This window comes from Pleurodeles waltl, chromosome 1_1 (assembly GCF_031143425.1).
Source record: "Pleurodeles waltl isolate 20211129_DDA chromosome 1_1, aPleWal1.hap1.20221129, whole genome shotgun sequence".
NCBI classification, from domain to species: Eukaryota; Metazoa; Chordata; class Amphibia; order Caudata; family Salamandridae; genus Pleurodeles; species Pleurodeles waltl.
The window spans coordinates 635,257,836-635,274,472 of record NC_090436.1 but is presented as its reverse complement, the minus strand read 5'-3'; the positions used below and the strand labels follow the sequence as shown (position 1 = coordinate 635,274,472).

The window sequence follows — 16,637 nt, the reverse complement described above, 5'->3', positions numbered from 1 at the left end:
GGCCATGTCTCTGAGTATTGCACACCTTGTGCTTTTGGGCACTCCAGTGATGTTGCAGCTCTGAAATATGGCCAAACTGGTGGCAAGTGGCATTGTGGCAGCTGCACGCTTGACTTTTCTCAGTTCATGGGCAGTTATTTTGCGCCTTGGTTTTTCCACACGCTTCTTGCGACCCTGTTGACTATTTTGAATGAAACGCTTGATTGTTCGATGATCACGCTTCAGAAGCTTTGCAATTTTAAGAGTGCTGCATCCCTCTGCAAGATATCTCACTATTTTTTACTTTTCTGAGCCTGTCAAGTCCTTCTTTTGACCCATTTTGCCAAAGGAAAGGAAGTTGCCTAATAATTATGCACACCTGATATAGGGTGTTGATGTCATTAGACCACACCCCTTCTCATTACAGAGATGCACATCACCTAATATGCTTAATTGGTAGTAGGCTTTCGAGCCTATACAGCTTGGAGTAAGACAACATGCATAAAGAGGATGATGTGGTCAAAATACTCATTTGCCTAATAATTCTGCACTCCCTGTATATATATATATATATATATATATATATATAGCGTGTACTTACCTCCAGTTAGGGGACTGGCTATAAATAATCTACTACAGTGTTACTGTAATAAAGTACCTTTAAATTTGCAACACTGTGTGGTTCCCTTTGTGTGTGATAAGTTTTCGTGTGACTGCTGTGGTTTTGCATGTGCTTTACCCTCCTCCTAGGTTCTTAGCTGCTCACAACAGCTACCACTAGAGAGCCCTGGGTTCCTAGACACTGTCTCCGGTACTGGTACAGTGAAAGTATGGACGGGTCACTGGACCCTTTGGAATGCCAGCTAGAAGATCCTGAAATGGACTGGGCTCAGGAATTGGGTGAAGCCAATGGTCTCAACACCCCACTTGACTCTGGCATGCTTTCTCCCCCTACTGTGGCTACGGAGGAGGGAGCCTTATATTTGTTGTGATTAGAAGAGCAGTCAAGGTCCTGGGACTTGAGCTGCCTTCAGTGGTTGTCAGGACTAACCTCGTGACTGAGGTGCTCCAGCCAGGGCTTTCACATCTGAACCCCTTTTGACCTTTAACAAAATCCTCATTGATGTCCTGCTGGGAACATGGTCTAAACTCAGCACAGGGGCTCCTGTCAACAGGACAACGACCCTAAATTCCTGAACCATCATCCCATGCCTGAGAGTTTGGTCATTCAGGCTTCTTCCTCTTCTGGCACATTCCCATTCGCACCCCTGGATGGGGGACCAAAACGACGGGGCCATCTTGGGAATAAGTTGTTCTCTTCCTCCAGTCTGGTGTTGTGGTCCGAGAACACTGCATGCCTTTTGGGCCGCTATTCCCATACTTTATCGGATACTGTCATGCAGGTGCTGCCACAGGTCCAGGAGGAGTCCCGGGCTGTTCTCTCCAAGGCTGTTGCTGATTGGAGAGAGGCAGCTAAGTACACGATTCAATGTGGGCAAGACACGGCCCGCTCACTAGGCAGATCGGTTGCTTCGACTGTGGCCTTAAAGCACCATGCTTGGTTGTGGACGTCTGGCTTTTCAGGGGATGTCCAGCAATCGCTTATGGACATGCCCTTCGATGGCACCCTTCTCTTTGGAGACAAAGCAGACTCAGTGCTCGAGCGCTTTAAGGAGTCCTGAGCCATGGCTCGGGTACTTGGCCTTGCAGCTACTCATCACCCCTTTAGTCCACTTTTCGCCCCTTTCATGGCTAAGGAAGGGGTGCCCAACCACGTCAATTTCCCTCCAGCCATGTGCACTGCATGCTGCCCAGCCTCTGTGTAGCCGCAGACATGGGATGCAATGGGGATCAGGGAGCCAGCGGTCGGCCCAGTCCACCGTCCCCTTGCCCCCCCTCCAAGTTGCAGCCTCCAAACCTTCCTAGTCCGTTGCTCCATCACAGACCAATTGGATGCACGATTTGCCATCACATGCCCCGGGAATCATCACAACAGACAGGTGGGTTTTGCAAATCGCTGGAAGGGGCTACTTCCTCCCACTCGAGACATCCTCACCGGGCCATGCAACCATCCTACAATTGGATGACGGAGGATCACTTGGCACTTGAGGAACTGAAGTTACTTGCGGTTCGTGGTAGGTCACAGCACTCACAAAGCCTTACCAGCACCCCTCGGGTGTTCACGAAAGTGATGGCGGTGGTCGCAGCTCATCTGTGCAGACTAGGGTTTCAGTCTTGCCCTACCTTGACGAGTGGATGTTGAAGGCAGGCTCGCCCCAGGCTGTCGTCTCCCAACTTCAGACTGCGGCAAACCTCCTGCATGCGCTGGAGTTCACTGTAAATGTGCCAAAGTCACACTTGACTTCCTCTCAGACGCTCCCTTTCATCTGAGCTGTTCTGGACACAGCGCAGTTTCAAGCCTATTCTCCAAAGAGGCCTGTCCAGGTTATTCAAGCTATGAAACCAGTTTTTCAGCCTCTGCCCTGGATTTTGGTGAGAATAACTCGGAGGCTGCTGGGCCTTATGGGTTCCTGCATCCTGCTGCTCACACATGCCAGATGGCATATGCTTGCTCTGCAGTGGGACCTGAAGTTCCAGTGGGAGCCCCATGAGGGGAATCTCTCTGACATGGTCCAGGTCTCGCAGGGATCTGCACAAGATCTGCAGAGGTGGCTTTCCAACCACGATTGAGTCAACGGCAGATCCCTCTCCCTTCCCCAACCAGATATGACAGTAGTGACAAATGCGTCACTCCTGTGATGAGGAGGCCACATGGGGGAGGTGGAGCTCAGAGGCGTCTGGTCTCCGACAGAGTCCAGGCTCCACTTCAGTCTTCTGGAGCTCAGGCTATCAGGCTTGCATTGAAAGCATTCCTCCCTCTCTCAAAGGGAAAGTGGTGCAGATGTTCATGAACAATACCACCATGTAGTACTGCAACAAGCAAGGCGGAGTGGGGGATGGGAGCCTTTGTCAAGAGGTTCTGCGCTTCTGGACAGACTGGAATGTCAAGGCAAAACCTTGGTGGTTCAACATCTGGCGTGCTCTCTGAACGTCAGAACGGACAAACTCAGACATCAGTGCATGGTCCACCACAAATGGCATCTCCATCCAAACGTGGCACAAGTTCTCTTTCAGTAATGGGGAGATCGTTGGTTAGATCTGTTCACCTCTGCAGAGAAAGCGCAATGTCAGCTGTTTTGCATGCTGGGGTTTCCAAGGCGGCACTCGCTCGGCGACACTTTTTGTCTTGAGTGGAACTCAGGCGTCCTATACACCTTTTCGCCAATACCACTTCTGCCCTGAGTTCTCAAGAAAATCAAGAACGATTGGGCCCAAGTAATCATTGTGGCTCTCGACTGGGCATGAAGAGTATGTTATCCTGCGATTCTAAGCATGGCCATCGATCCTCCCCTCAAACTGCCTATTCGGGAGGATCTCCTTTCGCAGCAGCAGGGGATGGTTCTCCAACTGAACTTATACAGTCTCCACCTGAGCGGCGGCAGTTAACAGCTTTCGACCTTCTGCCCACCATCTGTAATGTTATCTTGGCAGCCAGGCGTCCTTCCTCTGAAACAATATACGCCTGTTGTTGGAACAAATTTGTGGCATGGTGTACCAACAAGTCTGTTTATCCCCTTTCTGCACCTCTGTCTGATGTTCTTTTGTTTGTGCTTTCTCTTGCCCAGCAGGGCTCTGCTCCGGGCACCCTTACTCTGTCTGCCATCTCTGCTTTTCTCAGACTAATAGATCAACCCTCCTTGTTTAAATCTTCCATTGTTGGCAAACCTCCTGATAGGGGTTCTAGATCAACAGGCCAATGTCTCACCTGACTCCTTGAAAGAGGCTTTCCTTTATAGGAACTTTTCTGGACACAGTGCTATTCCAGGCCTTTCCTTCCTCATGATGAGTCCAGGATATTCGGGTAGTGATCCCAGTGTTTAAGCCTCAGTCATGAATGTCCATGAGAGCAGTTCTGAGGTTTCTGGGCCTTCTAGCTTCATGCACCCTATTGGCCCACTGTGCCAGGTGGCATAAGTAGGCTCTGCAGTGGGATCTGAAGACTCAGGCCCTCATGACAACATTGGTGGTATTGACTGCCTACCGCCATGGCGACGGCAGGCCACATACCGTCGCCATGGCTACCAGACGCCCACCCGCATTATGACCGTAGACGGAATTCCGCCAGAAGGCTGGCGGAATACCGTCGACGGTCATGGCGACAATGATACGGCCTGGTGGTGTTTTGCTGGCGGATGCTGCTGCTGGCAGCAGCGACTCGTCCCGTCTCCTGCCAGAGGACCCCCCTGCAAGCAGGTAAGTTGGGTTCTCCAACAGAAAAGGGGGTGGCGGGCGCCTGTGTGGGGGTGTTGTGTGTGTGGGGGGGTGTCTGTTTTTGTATGCGTGCATGCGGGTGAGAGTCGCGTTGAATGACTGCGTGAATGACTGAATGTGAGTGTACGTGTATGTTGTGTGTTGTGAATGCGTGTGTATGTATGTGTGCATGCGTGGGTGGATGTGGGTATGCGTGTGTGTATGAGTGTGTATGTGTGCACGTATGGGTGTGTAAATGTGCTGGGGCAGGAGAGGGAGGGGAAGGGTTGGGGAGAACTCTTGGAGGTTGAGGGGGCAGGGGAGACCCCTGTCAGTGCAAGGGAAGGAGCCAAACCGCCATTGTCATAATTTGGGAAAAGGTACTGCCAGCCTGTTGCCAGTACCTTTCCCCAAATTACCGCCAACCGCCAGGGTCATAATGAGGGCCTCAGTGGGCCCAGCACCAAGGAAACCTATTGGATGTCATCCAGGTTTCAGAGGAGAGTTTATAAGATCTGCATTGGTGACTGCTCGACTGCAATCTATCCAGTGGCAGACTCTTCTTTCTTCCACACCCAGAGCTGACAGTGGTGACAGATGTGTCCCTTTTGGGATAGAGGGTCATCTGGGAGAGGTGGCGATCAGAGGACTCTGGCATCTGGCTGAAACCCAGCTCTGCATAAATCTGATGGTGCTGTGGGCCATCCAGCTGATGTTGAAGGCCTTACTGCTATCTTCCAAAGGAAGGCTGGTGCAGTTTCTCATGTAAAACACCTCCAACATGTGGTACTGCAACAAGCAGGGCGGATTGAGGTATTGGGGTGCTGTGCACCTCTGGAGCTTCAGGGCATCTCCTTGATTCTGAGCCACATGGCAGGATCTTTAAAGGCCAGAACATATGAGCTCAGACTGCGACCCCTGGAGCATCACAAATGGTAGTTGCATCCCGAGGTGGCAAAGGATGTTTTCGAACAATGGGGAAAGTCCTAGCTGGAACTTTTACCACTGTCGAGAACGGGCAGTCAAACCTTTAGCCTGCTGGAGTTCCCAAAAACGCTCTCTCTAAAAGACATTTTCAATCTAGAGTGAAGCAAAGGGCTTCTGTATGCCTTTCAGCCACTACCACTCCTGCTCCGAGTTTTGAAGATCAAGAACAGCTAGGCCCAAGTCATCTTAGTGGCTCCGGATTGGGCCATTAGATTGCCGTACATAGAACTTCTGACCATGAGCATCTGTCCTCCAATCAGGCTACTGCTTTGAGAGGATCTTCTGCTGCAGCACCGCGTTTTGCTTATGCATCCGAACCTACTCAGTCTACACCTCTATATATAGAAATTGATCACCATCAGTTGACTATGTTCGCTCTACCTCCTGAGGGAGTGGATGACATCTTGCCATTCAGGTGTCATTCTATGAAGTATATTTATGCTGAGTGCTGGGATAAATTTGTTCCCTGGAGTGGAGCCCGCAACACAAACCCTTTGCAATTCAAATAGTTGGATGTATAGTTGGTTATTTTATTTATGGCCATGCAAAGTCTTGCATTGGGGAAACATCCTGAACAACGAGGTCTAAACCACTACTTGCCTGAACCCTTTACTGCTAAACAACTAAAAAGTTTCTACAACGAAGTACTGAACAACTACTATCTAAACAACGATTTTGCCTGAATAACGATTGCCTAAACAACTAATTGTAAGGTAAGTTTTTATTTTTTTTCTATGGTTTGTTAGTTATTTCGAATTTTTATATATATATATTCACTCAACTAATGAACCATTAAAAAAAAGAAAAACTTAAAACTCTTTGTCAAATCTAGAGTAAAGCACAGGGCTTCTGTATGCCTTTCAGTCACTACCACTCCTGCTACGAGTTTTGGAGATCTAGAATGGCTAGGCCCAAGTCATCTTAGTGGCTTCGGATTGGGCCATTAGATTGCCGTTCATAGAACTTCTGACCATGAGCATCTGTCCTCCAATCAGGCTACTGCTTTGAGAGGATCTTCTGCTGCAGCAGCCAGTTATGCTTATGCATCCAAACCTATTCAGTCTACACCTCTATATATGGAAATTGATCACCATCAGTTGACTATGTTCGCTCTACCTCCTGAGGGAGTAGATGACTTCTTGGCACTCAGGTATCATTCTATGAAGTCTTTTTATGCTGAGTGCTGGGAGAAATGTGTTCCCTGGAGTGGAGCCTGCAACACAAACCCTTTGCAATTCAAATAGTTAGATGTATAGTTGATTATTTTATCTATGGCCAAGCAAGGTCTTGCAGTGGGGAAACATCCTGAACAACAAGGTCTAAACCACTACTTGCCTGAACCACTACTGCTAAACAACTAAAAAGTCTCTACAATGAAGTACTGAACAACTACTGTCAAAACAATGATTTTGCCCGAATAACGATTGCCTGAACAACTGATTGTAAGGTAAGCTTTTCTTTTTTTTCTATGGTTTGTTAGTTATTTAGAATTATATATATATATATATATATATATATATATATATATATATATATATATGTATTATAAACAACTAATAAACCATTAAAAATAAGAAAAACTTAAAATTTGTTGTTCAGGCAATCGATTATTCAGGCAAAATCGTTGTTTAGACAGTAGCTGTTCAGTACTTCGTTGTAGAGACTTTTTAGTTGTTTAGCAGTAGTGGTTTAGGCTATCGTTGTTTAGGACCTAGTTGTTCCGACACATATTCCTTGCAGTGGGCACCATTAAAAGTTAATTTGTCAGCTCTTTTGATCTTTTTGCATTTGCTGGACTAACAGTCCTTGTTTAAATCACATATTGTGATGCAGTTTATTAAAGGTTTAACACATGGTCCCTCCCATTCTGTTAGTGATGCCGCCATCTGATCTAAATTTGGCCCCTTTTCTAGCCAATGCACAGCTGCTTATTGCGTTTTCTGACTCAAAACTATCTTCATCATTGCAATCACTTCAGCTCGTCATAAGTGAGCTCCAGGCTTTCTTTGTTCAGCCACCTTACACCACCTTTTTTCTAGACAAATAGGACCATGGAAGCCTTTTTACCTAAAGTTGTGACATATTTTCATTCTGAGCAGTCCATCACCCTCCCAATGTACTTTGCCCTGCCTAAACCCTCAAAAGAGGAGGAGAGACTCCATGCAGGGGACCCCAAATGAGCCTTAAGCCTTTGCTTCAATCACACCAAAGAGCTTTGGGTGGACAATTATCCTTTTGTGGGGTTCTCTTCGGCTAAGAAAAGAAAGCAGTGCAGAAAAAACTGTATGGAGATGAATAGTCCTCTGCCTTAAGATCTGCTAAGCATTGGCAAGGAAGCAGGCTCCAGAAGGGCTAAGGGCCCATTCCACCATGGCCAGGCTGCTATCAAGAGATTGCTCACTGATTGCAGTTCTTGACATCTGCTAGGCTGCACCTTGGGCATCAGTGCACACATTCACAAAGCACTACTGCCTTGACAGCCAGATCCAATGGATAGGGCATTTTGCTTGTTTAGTCCAGCAGCAATTTTTGGTCTGAGTCCACGCCACAGACCATCCACTTTTGAGAGATGCTGCTTTGGTGTGTAGTCTACAGGTGAGGAATCTTCTGTTAGAAGTATCCATCAGAAGAACAAGTTGTTTTCTTTCCGTAACACCCCGCTGGTGGATACTCCATCTAACGGCAGATTCCTCATTGTCCTCCCACCTCACCTCTCTATTGTGGAGTACCCTCTTTTTATCATCTAAAAAGGGCACAAATTATTGATCGCACAATGATGCTTCCACTTGTTTTGTGTTTCATGCCCGAGTTAACAGAAAATAGTTAATCAAGCAACTGACGTCAGTGTGCAGTGATTGCACCATTATTTGGCTCCGGTCTGACCCTTCTGGAGCGGAATGAGGTCACTGTGGAGCTCCACTATGCCACTTAGCGGCATGCAAGAGCACTATTGTGAAAACCTCTGCATCCAGTCTGGTGCCACCAGAAGGTAAGTAACTTCTTTGTCAATCATACTGTTGCTTTTGAAATATCAGGAATCAAAAAATCACTATTATAGTTGAAGAGAAATATTTTCCTACTTTTTAAATGTTTTTGATTTAGGGTTTTGCAAGAATGTGTTCAGAAATTGGACGAGAGAAAAGTCAGGACTGGGGATCAACGGGCCTAGGCGGAGTTTTCAAGGTGGAATGGATCAGAAGAGAAAGCCTCCCCTTTCAGTTTGCACACCATTTGATGAACCCATGGAACGACAATAAGAAAGTGCAAATTAGCAGAGATGGGCAGGTATTATATATACATATTGGTTTACTTTTTTGTGAAAATTCTTAGAATATCTTATGGTTTTAATGTACTTGTATTGTGAAAGCACTGCAGCCTGTTAAGTCTCTGCTGTTTAGCTTAATATGGTAGAGAAAGTGCACTTTTTGATTATTACTCTGTCTTGCTTTCCTTTTTATATCTCCTTGACAGACAGCTTTAGTTGCTCTGAGACCTTATTTCATGAATACTTTAAAAACACAACAACAAGAAATAATGCAAGAGAACTGGCTTTGAGCCAGCCCCTTCATTCGACTCCCTTGTATTTTTTTTACAGTTTGTGATTTCCTAGATGGGCTGTCCAACAATCCCCTATCATTTCCTGAAAGGTTATATTGCCTCATTAGGTTTTGGTGATGAGCATAAAGAAGTCCTACACATCTTGCCCCCAATATCCATTTCAACATCACCATCACGTCTAGCCTTGCTCTCCCTCTCCATTTTTCAGTTGTCCTCTCTCCATCCAGTCTTCAGTTCCATTTTTCCTCTCCACCCTCCCCTTGTCCTCACTTGCTTTACACTAAATCGCTTACAGAATGGTGGCTCGATTGCTTGTGCACCACCCTACACAAAACAAAGAGCTGTTCTTATGGTGAATATAGGTTGTTTTATTCTACAAAGTGAGCAGTAATATCGGTCAGGTTATTGGGGGACTTCTAGAACATATAGGAGTTGCACTCAGAACCTATTTATTTAGGGCATAGAAAAGAAGCAACAATCAGTTTACTCACAGAAGTGAATATGTTCATTTATGTTGAAGTTGCACGGTCTCAGTGATCTGGCCTGCTGATCACAAAAGCACAGTCTAGTTTTTAATACTGTTTCATCACACTTTCAGCAACAGAAGACATTCACAGGCATCTGCTCTATTCATACTTTCTGGTATTGCTGAGATTGATGGGGGAGTAACCATTGAACATTTAGCAACTCTCTCTGGTACAAAGGCCTGCTAACTGTAAGGGCTATGTCTAACTTGAAGGACCGCTAGGAGCAGCCTTAGGCACTACAGCCTGCTGTAGAATGGAGTTTTGTCTGAATCAAGGGACCTCTAATGGTAGCCCAAAATACTGCAGCTTGCTACAGCAATGGCTTGTGTGCTACTCAACCAATAAAAGATCCTTATTAATGGCCTACATATAGTGAAACCCTTTTCACAAAATGTGAAGCACGATTGACTTTGTCAGTTGATGTTGTAGGGTTCGTTACTATCAAATGCTACAACCTCATCAAATCTTTTATGCCAAAGCTATTTTAATCTGCTGAAGCACATTACCACACCTAGTCTTGTCCTTGTCATTGGTAGCTCCTGATTAAATACCCAATTCTCCACCAAGAAAAGTTTGGAAAATAAAAAAGAGTAACATTTCCCATAAATATTTTGAATGTCCAGTAATGAATCATTCCGGTCATTGAGGTCTGCTTGTTACATGCTGAGTTGGTAGAACTGTGGCTCTGAGATAGAACTGCTTTTGCTCTCCTTCCTCACCCAGTGGCCCTGTGGTTGCATGGCCTCTTGTCGCAGAGCCTTCTGAAATCAGCTAGGAATGCAGCTCCATCCCCATAGAAGGGGAGAGCATGTACTGCATGGTCACTCTGACATCACATTGCACTTTTTAATAGCACATGCACCAGTACTCATGTGTAGCAACTCTCATGGGGTTTGCAAAGATTACCTGTTTTTAGCCCAGTCCTGGCTTGTTAGGCCTGCCACGATGTAAGACCTCTCCTTTGCCATGTGATGCACGCAACTCTTATTAATACAGTGGAGCTTAGGAGATGTACTCATTATTTCTGTCCCTGTTGGTTCACCCTGCACCTCAACCTATCCCAGTTCGTTGAAGGGTGGTGTGTCTCTCCTCTTCTGCCCATTTTGAATCACACTCTTCCCTGTTGTTTAGTATTCTACAGGTTCTCTTTTAACTTGTCTTTTGTTTGCTCCTCACTCAAGCCACCCACTGATTCTCCTCTTTTTTGACTTGTTATCTCTCCCATCCTCAGTTATTCCCCTCTACACCTACTTTTTGTTCAAACTGCTTTTGGTTATGCCTTGCATCTACATATTAGCTCCTTCTCTTACTGCTTTTTGTCCACTCTTTCTCCACCTCTTTTTTCCTTTTGAATAGTTAGTAGCTGTCCACTCTACTCCATCCTCAGTTCCCTCTTCAACTTTCTCAGTCTTTTGTCTTTTGTCCACTTTCCTTCATTCCTCTTTACTCTGCCAAATAGTCCTCCTGTGCTCACTCTTCACTACTTGTCCACTCTCCTGCCCACCTTTTTTCATCTCTTCACTGCCCTGAAGTTTGTCCACAAAGTCTTTAGACTTTCTTCCTGTCATTGAATGTTTCCTCACTCTCCCTTCCAGCACTCTTTGACTCTCCCTACTCTTGGCTTTTTGTCCACTTTCACTTTGAGTCCTTTTTTACTCTATTCCTTGTACAACTTTTGAGCCATACTCTTTTCAAACACCCTCCACTCTTCCCTACAGGTATTCTCTTTAGATAGTGACTTCTAACCAAAGGTACCTCACCATTTGAATATTCCACCGTCATCAGACTGGGTCCAAAAACTTTTCAGCACTACTTCTCATGCTGGTAAGTGGCGCTGTGCAACTCTGCACTGACACCACTGCACTCAGGACATTATGTGAGGAACCTATTTAGGTGCGCTTATGTAAGCTGATTTCCTCTGTGCCAACAGGTGCAGATTCGGAGCTCCCTCTCATCTTTTTTGAGACAGAGTAACCCCACCTTCAAATTCTAAGTCAGGCCATAAGTCCTGCAGCGACTGCATGTTGATGAACCCAAAGGCAGTACGAGACCACGAGGTGAAACTCTGTGTTTCCAAGCTCCAGAAGACACTACAGCAAGATTGGTCCGAGTTGAAATTTTGGTCCCAGTCTCATTCGAGATCCAGTATTTGCAGGAATCATTCTAGAGGTCGCTCTTTGACTCAATCAACTTCATTGGGTAAGTTGGAAAAAAAAAACCACAAGAAATCTAAGTGGGACTTGGACTCTTCCCACCATTCACATTCTTCTGAGAAGGGAGGGGAATGGCGCCATACTTCTTGATCTCTGTCCCAAAGGTATTCAACTTCGGAGCCAGTCCTGCAGCTTTTTTAAGCACAATCCAAGTTTTTGAGGCTGTCCTCCACTCCTAAACAGACTGAAGAGTTCTCGGAGAAAATGCTTCGACTCTTTGGAGCCTTGGCGACGCGCTCTGATGCAGCAAAATGATTGGAGATTTTCAGGAAAAGCATCTTTTCGTCTACCAGCTGGCTGGTCGATCAGTAAATGCCTGCTGGGGCACTATTCCTACACCCTTTGGGATTCTGTGGTTCAAGTTCTTCCAGGTGTTCCTGAAGATCTCTGACCTCTTTTTGCCAGGGCAGTTGTGACGTGGTCAATTTCATAATTCGTTGCGGCTTGGACACCATTGATTCCATCGGGAAGACCATTGGCACCAGTGCTATACTTGGCTGTAGCCCAACATTTCTTTGGGCGATGTCCAGTTGTCCCTCATGGACATGCCGTTCAATGGAACATGCCTGTTTGGGGACAAAAGCAAAAAAAAGAAAAGAAAAAACGACGTGAGTCCTGTGCTTGCAATGCCACCAGATTCAAGCTAGCCTGGAATGGCATGGCAAGCAAAACAAAATGATGGATTAAACCCAGATATGTGACTGGGGGTGAATGTTTGATTTGCTCTGCATTCTGTCCATCATCTGTTGTTTTTGCATTTGTTGTCCCAAGTGGGAAGGGTATGCCCAGATGTGGCTCCAGTGCTTGCTATGCCACCAGATTCAAGCTAGCCTGGCTGATGAAGGGTGATACCCAGAAACCAGTCCCCGGATGCTTGTATCTGGTCCAGGGAGGACCTGGTCTGGCAGTTCGGGCTGGACTGTTCCCATGGGGAACAGGGTCAAGACTGATTTGCATATGGCTGGGTCCAAACTGAAATGGCATGGCAAGCAAAAAAACTGATGGATTAAAGCCAGATGTGTGACTGGGAGTAAATGTTTGATTTGCACTGCATTCTGTCCATCATCTGTCATTTTTGCATTTGTTTGGGGACAAGCAGACTCTGCACTCCAGCAGTTCAAGGAGAGCAGAGCCACAACATGCTCCCTGGGCTTACCTGCCACACCTCGCCAAACTGTGTCAATCCTACCGCAAGTTTTTCAGCTTCAGTGGAGGTATCCCATATTGTCAACCAATCCAGCCCCCACTTGGCGCTCAGCAGTATCTCGATCAAGGCCGTGGTGCCCACAGGCCTGTGGTTAAGGCCTGTGATTAAGCTCACTGGACCATGCAATCCACTATCCCTCATTGGAGCCCCACTTGCCAAACTCCTTTAGTGTTCCCTTAGTGGAGTACAACCACTCAGTAGGAGACAGGATCCACCGATTTGTGCCCGGTTCACAGACAATAACATCAAACAGGTGGGTCCGGAAAATTGTTTGGGGAGGATATGCGCTTTCTTTCATTCTCTCACCACCACACCTTCCACTATCCCCCAGTGACTGACAGAGGGTCATCTCGCAATCTTGTGGCAGGAAGTGCAAGCCCTTTTGGTCAAAGGGTCTATAGAGATGGTGCCTGTGTCAAACGTGGGACATAGTTGTTTTTTCTGCTACTTTTTGGTGCCCAAAAAGGACAGAGGCCTTTGTCCTGTTATAGACCTGTGCCCTTTTAAAGCCTTCTTCTGGAAGGAGAAATTCAGGATGCTCAACTTGGCCAAGGTCTTATGTGAACCCTGGAGGCTGGATAGTTAAGTTGGACCTTCAGGATGACAGTTTCCATATAGGTGTCCTACAGCCAGTCAGTGCTACCTGCAGTTTGTGGTAGGACGGGTGTTTTTTAGTGTGCTGTGCTCCTCTTTGGTCTCACCAGTGCCCCTTGGGTGTTCACGAAAATTACATGACAAGCCTTTTGATTTGCAGTCGATAACTCCATATCTGCAACAACAAAAGTTAAATAAAATGGAGGGAAAGCACACAACCCTGTTTAAGTCCTTGTTTACATATACCTTTTTTAGGCAGGGTGCCGTCTCTTCCGAGTTTTTCTCAAATCCAGTTATTAGAATACAAGACTTTGATTGGCTGGCATATCCTATTTTTTCAACTTTTACAATAGCTAATTCTAGTTAATACTGTTGAAGGTCTTCTTAAAGTCAATAAAACATGTATTCAGCAGCCTTTTACTCAAAATAGCATTTGGGCTAACAGGGCGAGTGCCACAGTGTTATCGATGGTTCCTCAATTCATCCACTTGCCAGTTTTAAACCACTGTATCCGAGTGGCCCGTTCTGCCCCTCTTGGACGTCTTTTAAAATTAGTGAGGTGTAGAATTTAACTTCTATGTAAGCATTTGCGATTGTACCCATTCTGTGAACATTACTCCATTATCTTCCCACAGGTTCTTTTATGATAAATGACCTTCTCTTAGGGAATGATGTATTGAATTAATCATGGGTGCAAGTAAGATACATACTCTTCCCACTGTATTGTTTAAATGGTTTGTCAGCGGCAACAGAGCATGCTTAATGTAGAAGGAACCTTTGCTAAAATCGATATGGTGGCCGAGTCACCTACCTCTCGGAAGTACTTTCGGAGACACAGATGAGGATAGGTGATTCAGCCACCATATTGATCTTAGCACAATTTCTTAGATTGTCCACAAACTCCAAGGGGACCATTTCTTTTTAGAGGAGGGTCGTTAGTATTGGAAACTAATACCAAGGAGTGTACATTGGCTATTTAAGCAATTTTTATGGTGCTCTTCACAGAGGTGGGGACCACTTTTTTACCATCATGAGATCAGGGATCCCCTTTCCTCTAAGTAAATATTAGGTAGATCTTGATAGGTCCTGATAAAATGTCACTTGATCTTTGGGGACATCAAAGGCATGAAACATGTCAACCAAGAACACATTCCTTCTGTGACAAAATAAGGTAATTTACAGAAGAAACTAAGACCATTGTGTCCTTTAGTTTCTCACACATTTTTTTTTATATAGTTTATTTATCTCCATTAAATAGACAACAAAGCATCTATAGTCATTTGTAGCCCATAGTCACATCCAGTCTTCCTACCCAAGTACTGGGATTCACCATCATTCCCAGTCTTCTTTAAGCGAAGCAAAAGATCTCCAGCAGTGTGCCTACCTTGAGGGACCCATTGGGTGTTGCAGAACCAGATCAGTGAGGACTAGGCCAGATGATGAAGCACACTACCTTCAGGTGAGTGAGGTCACTTGCTTCTAAGAGCAGATGCTCCTAGTGACACACGGTGTACTAGGTTCTTAATATATTACCTAGACTCTAATACCAGAACAGTATATGTTGTTGAATTTGTTCTAATGCACAGGAGATTGTACACTGAACCACCCAAATCTCCTTGTCCTTCCATGTTCAAGACCAGGTCAAGTATACAGTGGTTTTAGAATGCAGCTAGCTCTTGGTTGCATGCAATGTTTCCTTTAGAATTCTACGTGGCCTTGACAGTTGCTTGCGCCTCTGTAGCCACATCAGTGTTGGCACCACAGTTAATTCTTCTTTCATCCTTAAGTGATGAAGAAAAAGCCTTTGAAGCTTCCTCACAAATGGATATTAATCCTCAGTTATTTATTAAAGCGTTTTTGTTTTCTGCAGTATAATTCACCTATGTCTGATTCTGTGTGGAGCAGCAAATCAGATATTCCGAAAATGCAGGACTATTCACAGTTTGCAACTCAATATTGTTTAAGCCTATTATTAAATTACCTAAAATTTTGACACTTTCTGAATTTGATATGGCATCCCTCAAGTTAGCAATTGATTTTTTATTATGCACATTAGATAATTCCTGAGCCTTCTGAGTGGTTCTGGACATGACAGCTGATGTTAATGGTGTTGATGATTTTTCCTCTGCCTAAAGCGCTACAGAGGAGGATGTAGGATTTAGATGAACTGACTCCTCAACTTTCTTCTTCATTTGTTGCTGATGCAACACGGATTGCTGATGAGATGTCTCTGAAGACGTAGCAACTTTCTTTGAAAATAGAGAGTATAACTTAGGGTTCATAGATTCCATTACCTTCTTATGAACAGGACTCACAAGGTTATGTTTTTTTTTTACTTTCCTTAGTTTTTGTTATGATTTCTTTTTGAGATAAATGGGGCAAACCCCTCCTTCTCATCTCCGTTTGCTTGGTCCGACAAATACTCTAGACATGCTATCTCCTCCTTAAAAGGGTTCTCCTTAGTTACCTCCTCAATTAGAGGACCTTCACTTGCACAATCCACTTTAAGTTTTAGCTTCCCCTTCAGGAGGAACTCCTGTTGCAACAGCAGGGTAAGGTCCTGCACCGGAGCCTACACAAACTCCACCATGCATAGGATTTGAGCAGCGACATTTGATGGTGTATAATCTACCTTCCACTGTAATAGTTGTCATCTTGGCATCAAGGGATCCCTCCACTAAAAATGTGTATACAGGGCACTGGGAGAAGATTGCCGTCTGGTGTTCCTCCAGAAATATCCAGCCTCTGCAGTCACAATTGAGTGACATACTGTTTGTAGGAAAGCACCCTTTTTGGCATGGTTAGCCCCACTTTTTGCCTGATTTCTGATGTGTTTTTTACTGTTAGTGCACTGGGTCCCTGCTAACTAAGTCCCCAGTGCCAGATCTCTCTCCCCAAAAACTACACAGTTGTTTTGCACAAGTGGCAAACTCTTTAGCTACCACTGTAAGTCCCTAGTAAATGGTATCCCTGGTACCTAGGTCCCGGGGTGCCAAGCAAGGTCTCTGAGGGCCGTAGCACAGATTGTGCCACACTCAGGGAACCCTCACCAAACTCACACAAGTGCTGCGATTGCAAACTGCACATTTTGGTGCAGGCTAAATTGAAAACACGACGTGGCACACACCCCTGCGTGCCAGCCCCCTATCACTGCATGTGTCACATGTGAGGGCATAGATGCATGATATGCGGATATGCCCCTGCTATGTATCTGTCGATTCTGAGACATAGTAAGTACACAGGCAAGCCATATTAAATGCA

General features: G+C 45.4%; 1 protein-coding gene across 4 annotated transcripts in view; it reads left to right on the top strand.

Moving 5' to 3' along the window:
• YTHDC2 (YTH N6-methyladenosine RNA binding protein C2) overlaps positions 1-16,637 on the top strand; it is a 999,369-nt gene that overhangs the window by 886,522 nt on the left and 96,210 nt on the right. For all 4 annotated transcript variants that reach the window (XM_069226524.1, XM_069226522.1, XM_069226518.1 and 1 more), the window contains one exon: positions 8,380-8,562. In XM_069226524.1, the coding sequence (XP_069082625.1) occupies positions 8,380-8,562 (183 nt within the window). The remainder of the gene's footprint in view (positions 1-8,379; positions 8,563-16,637) is intronic.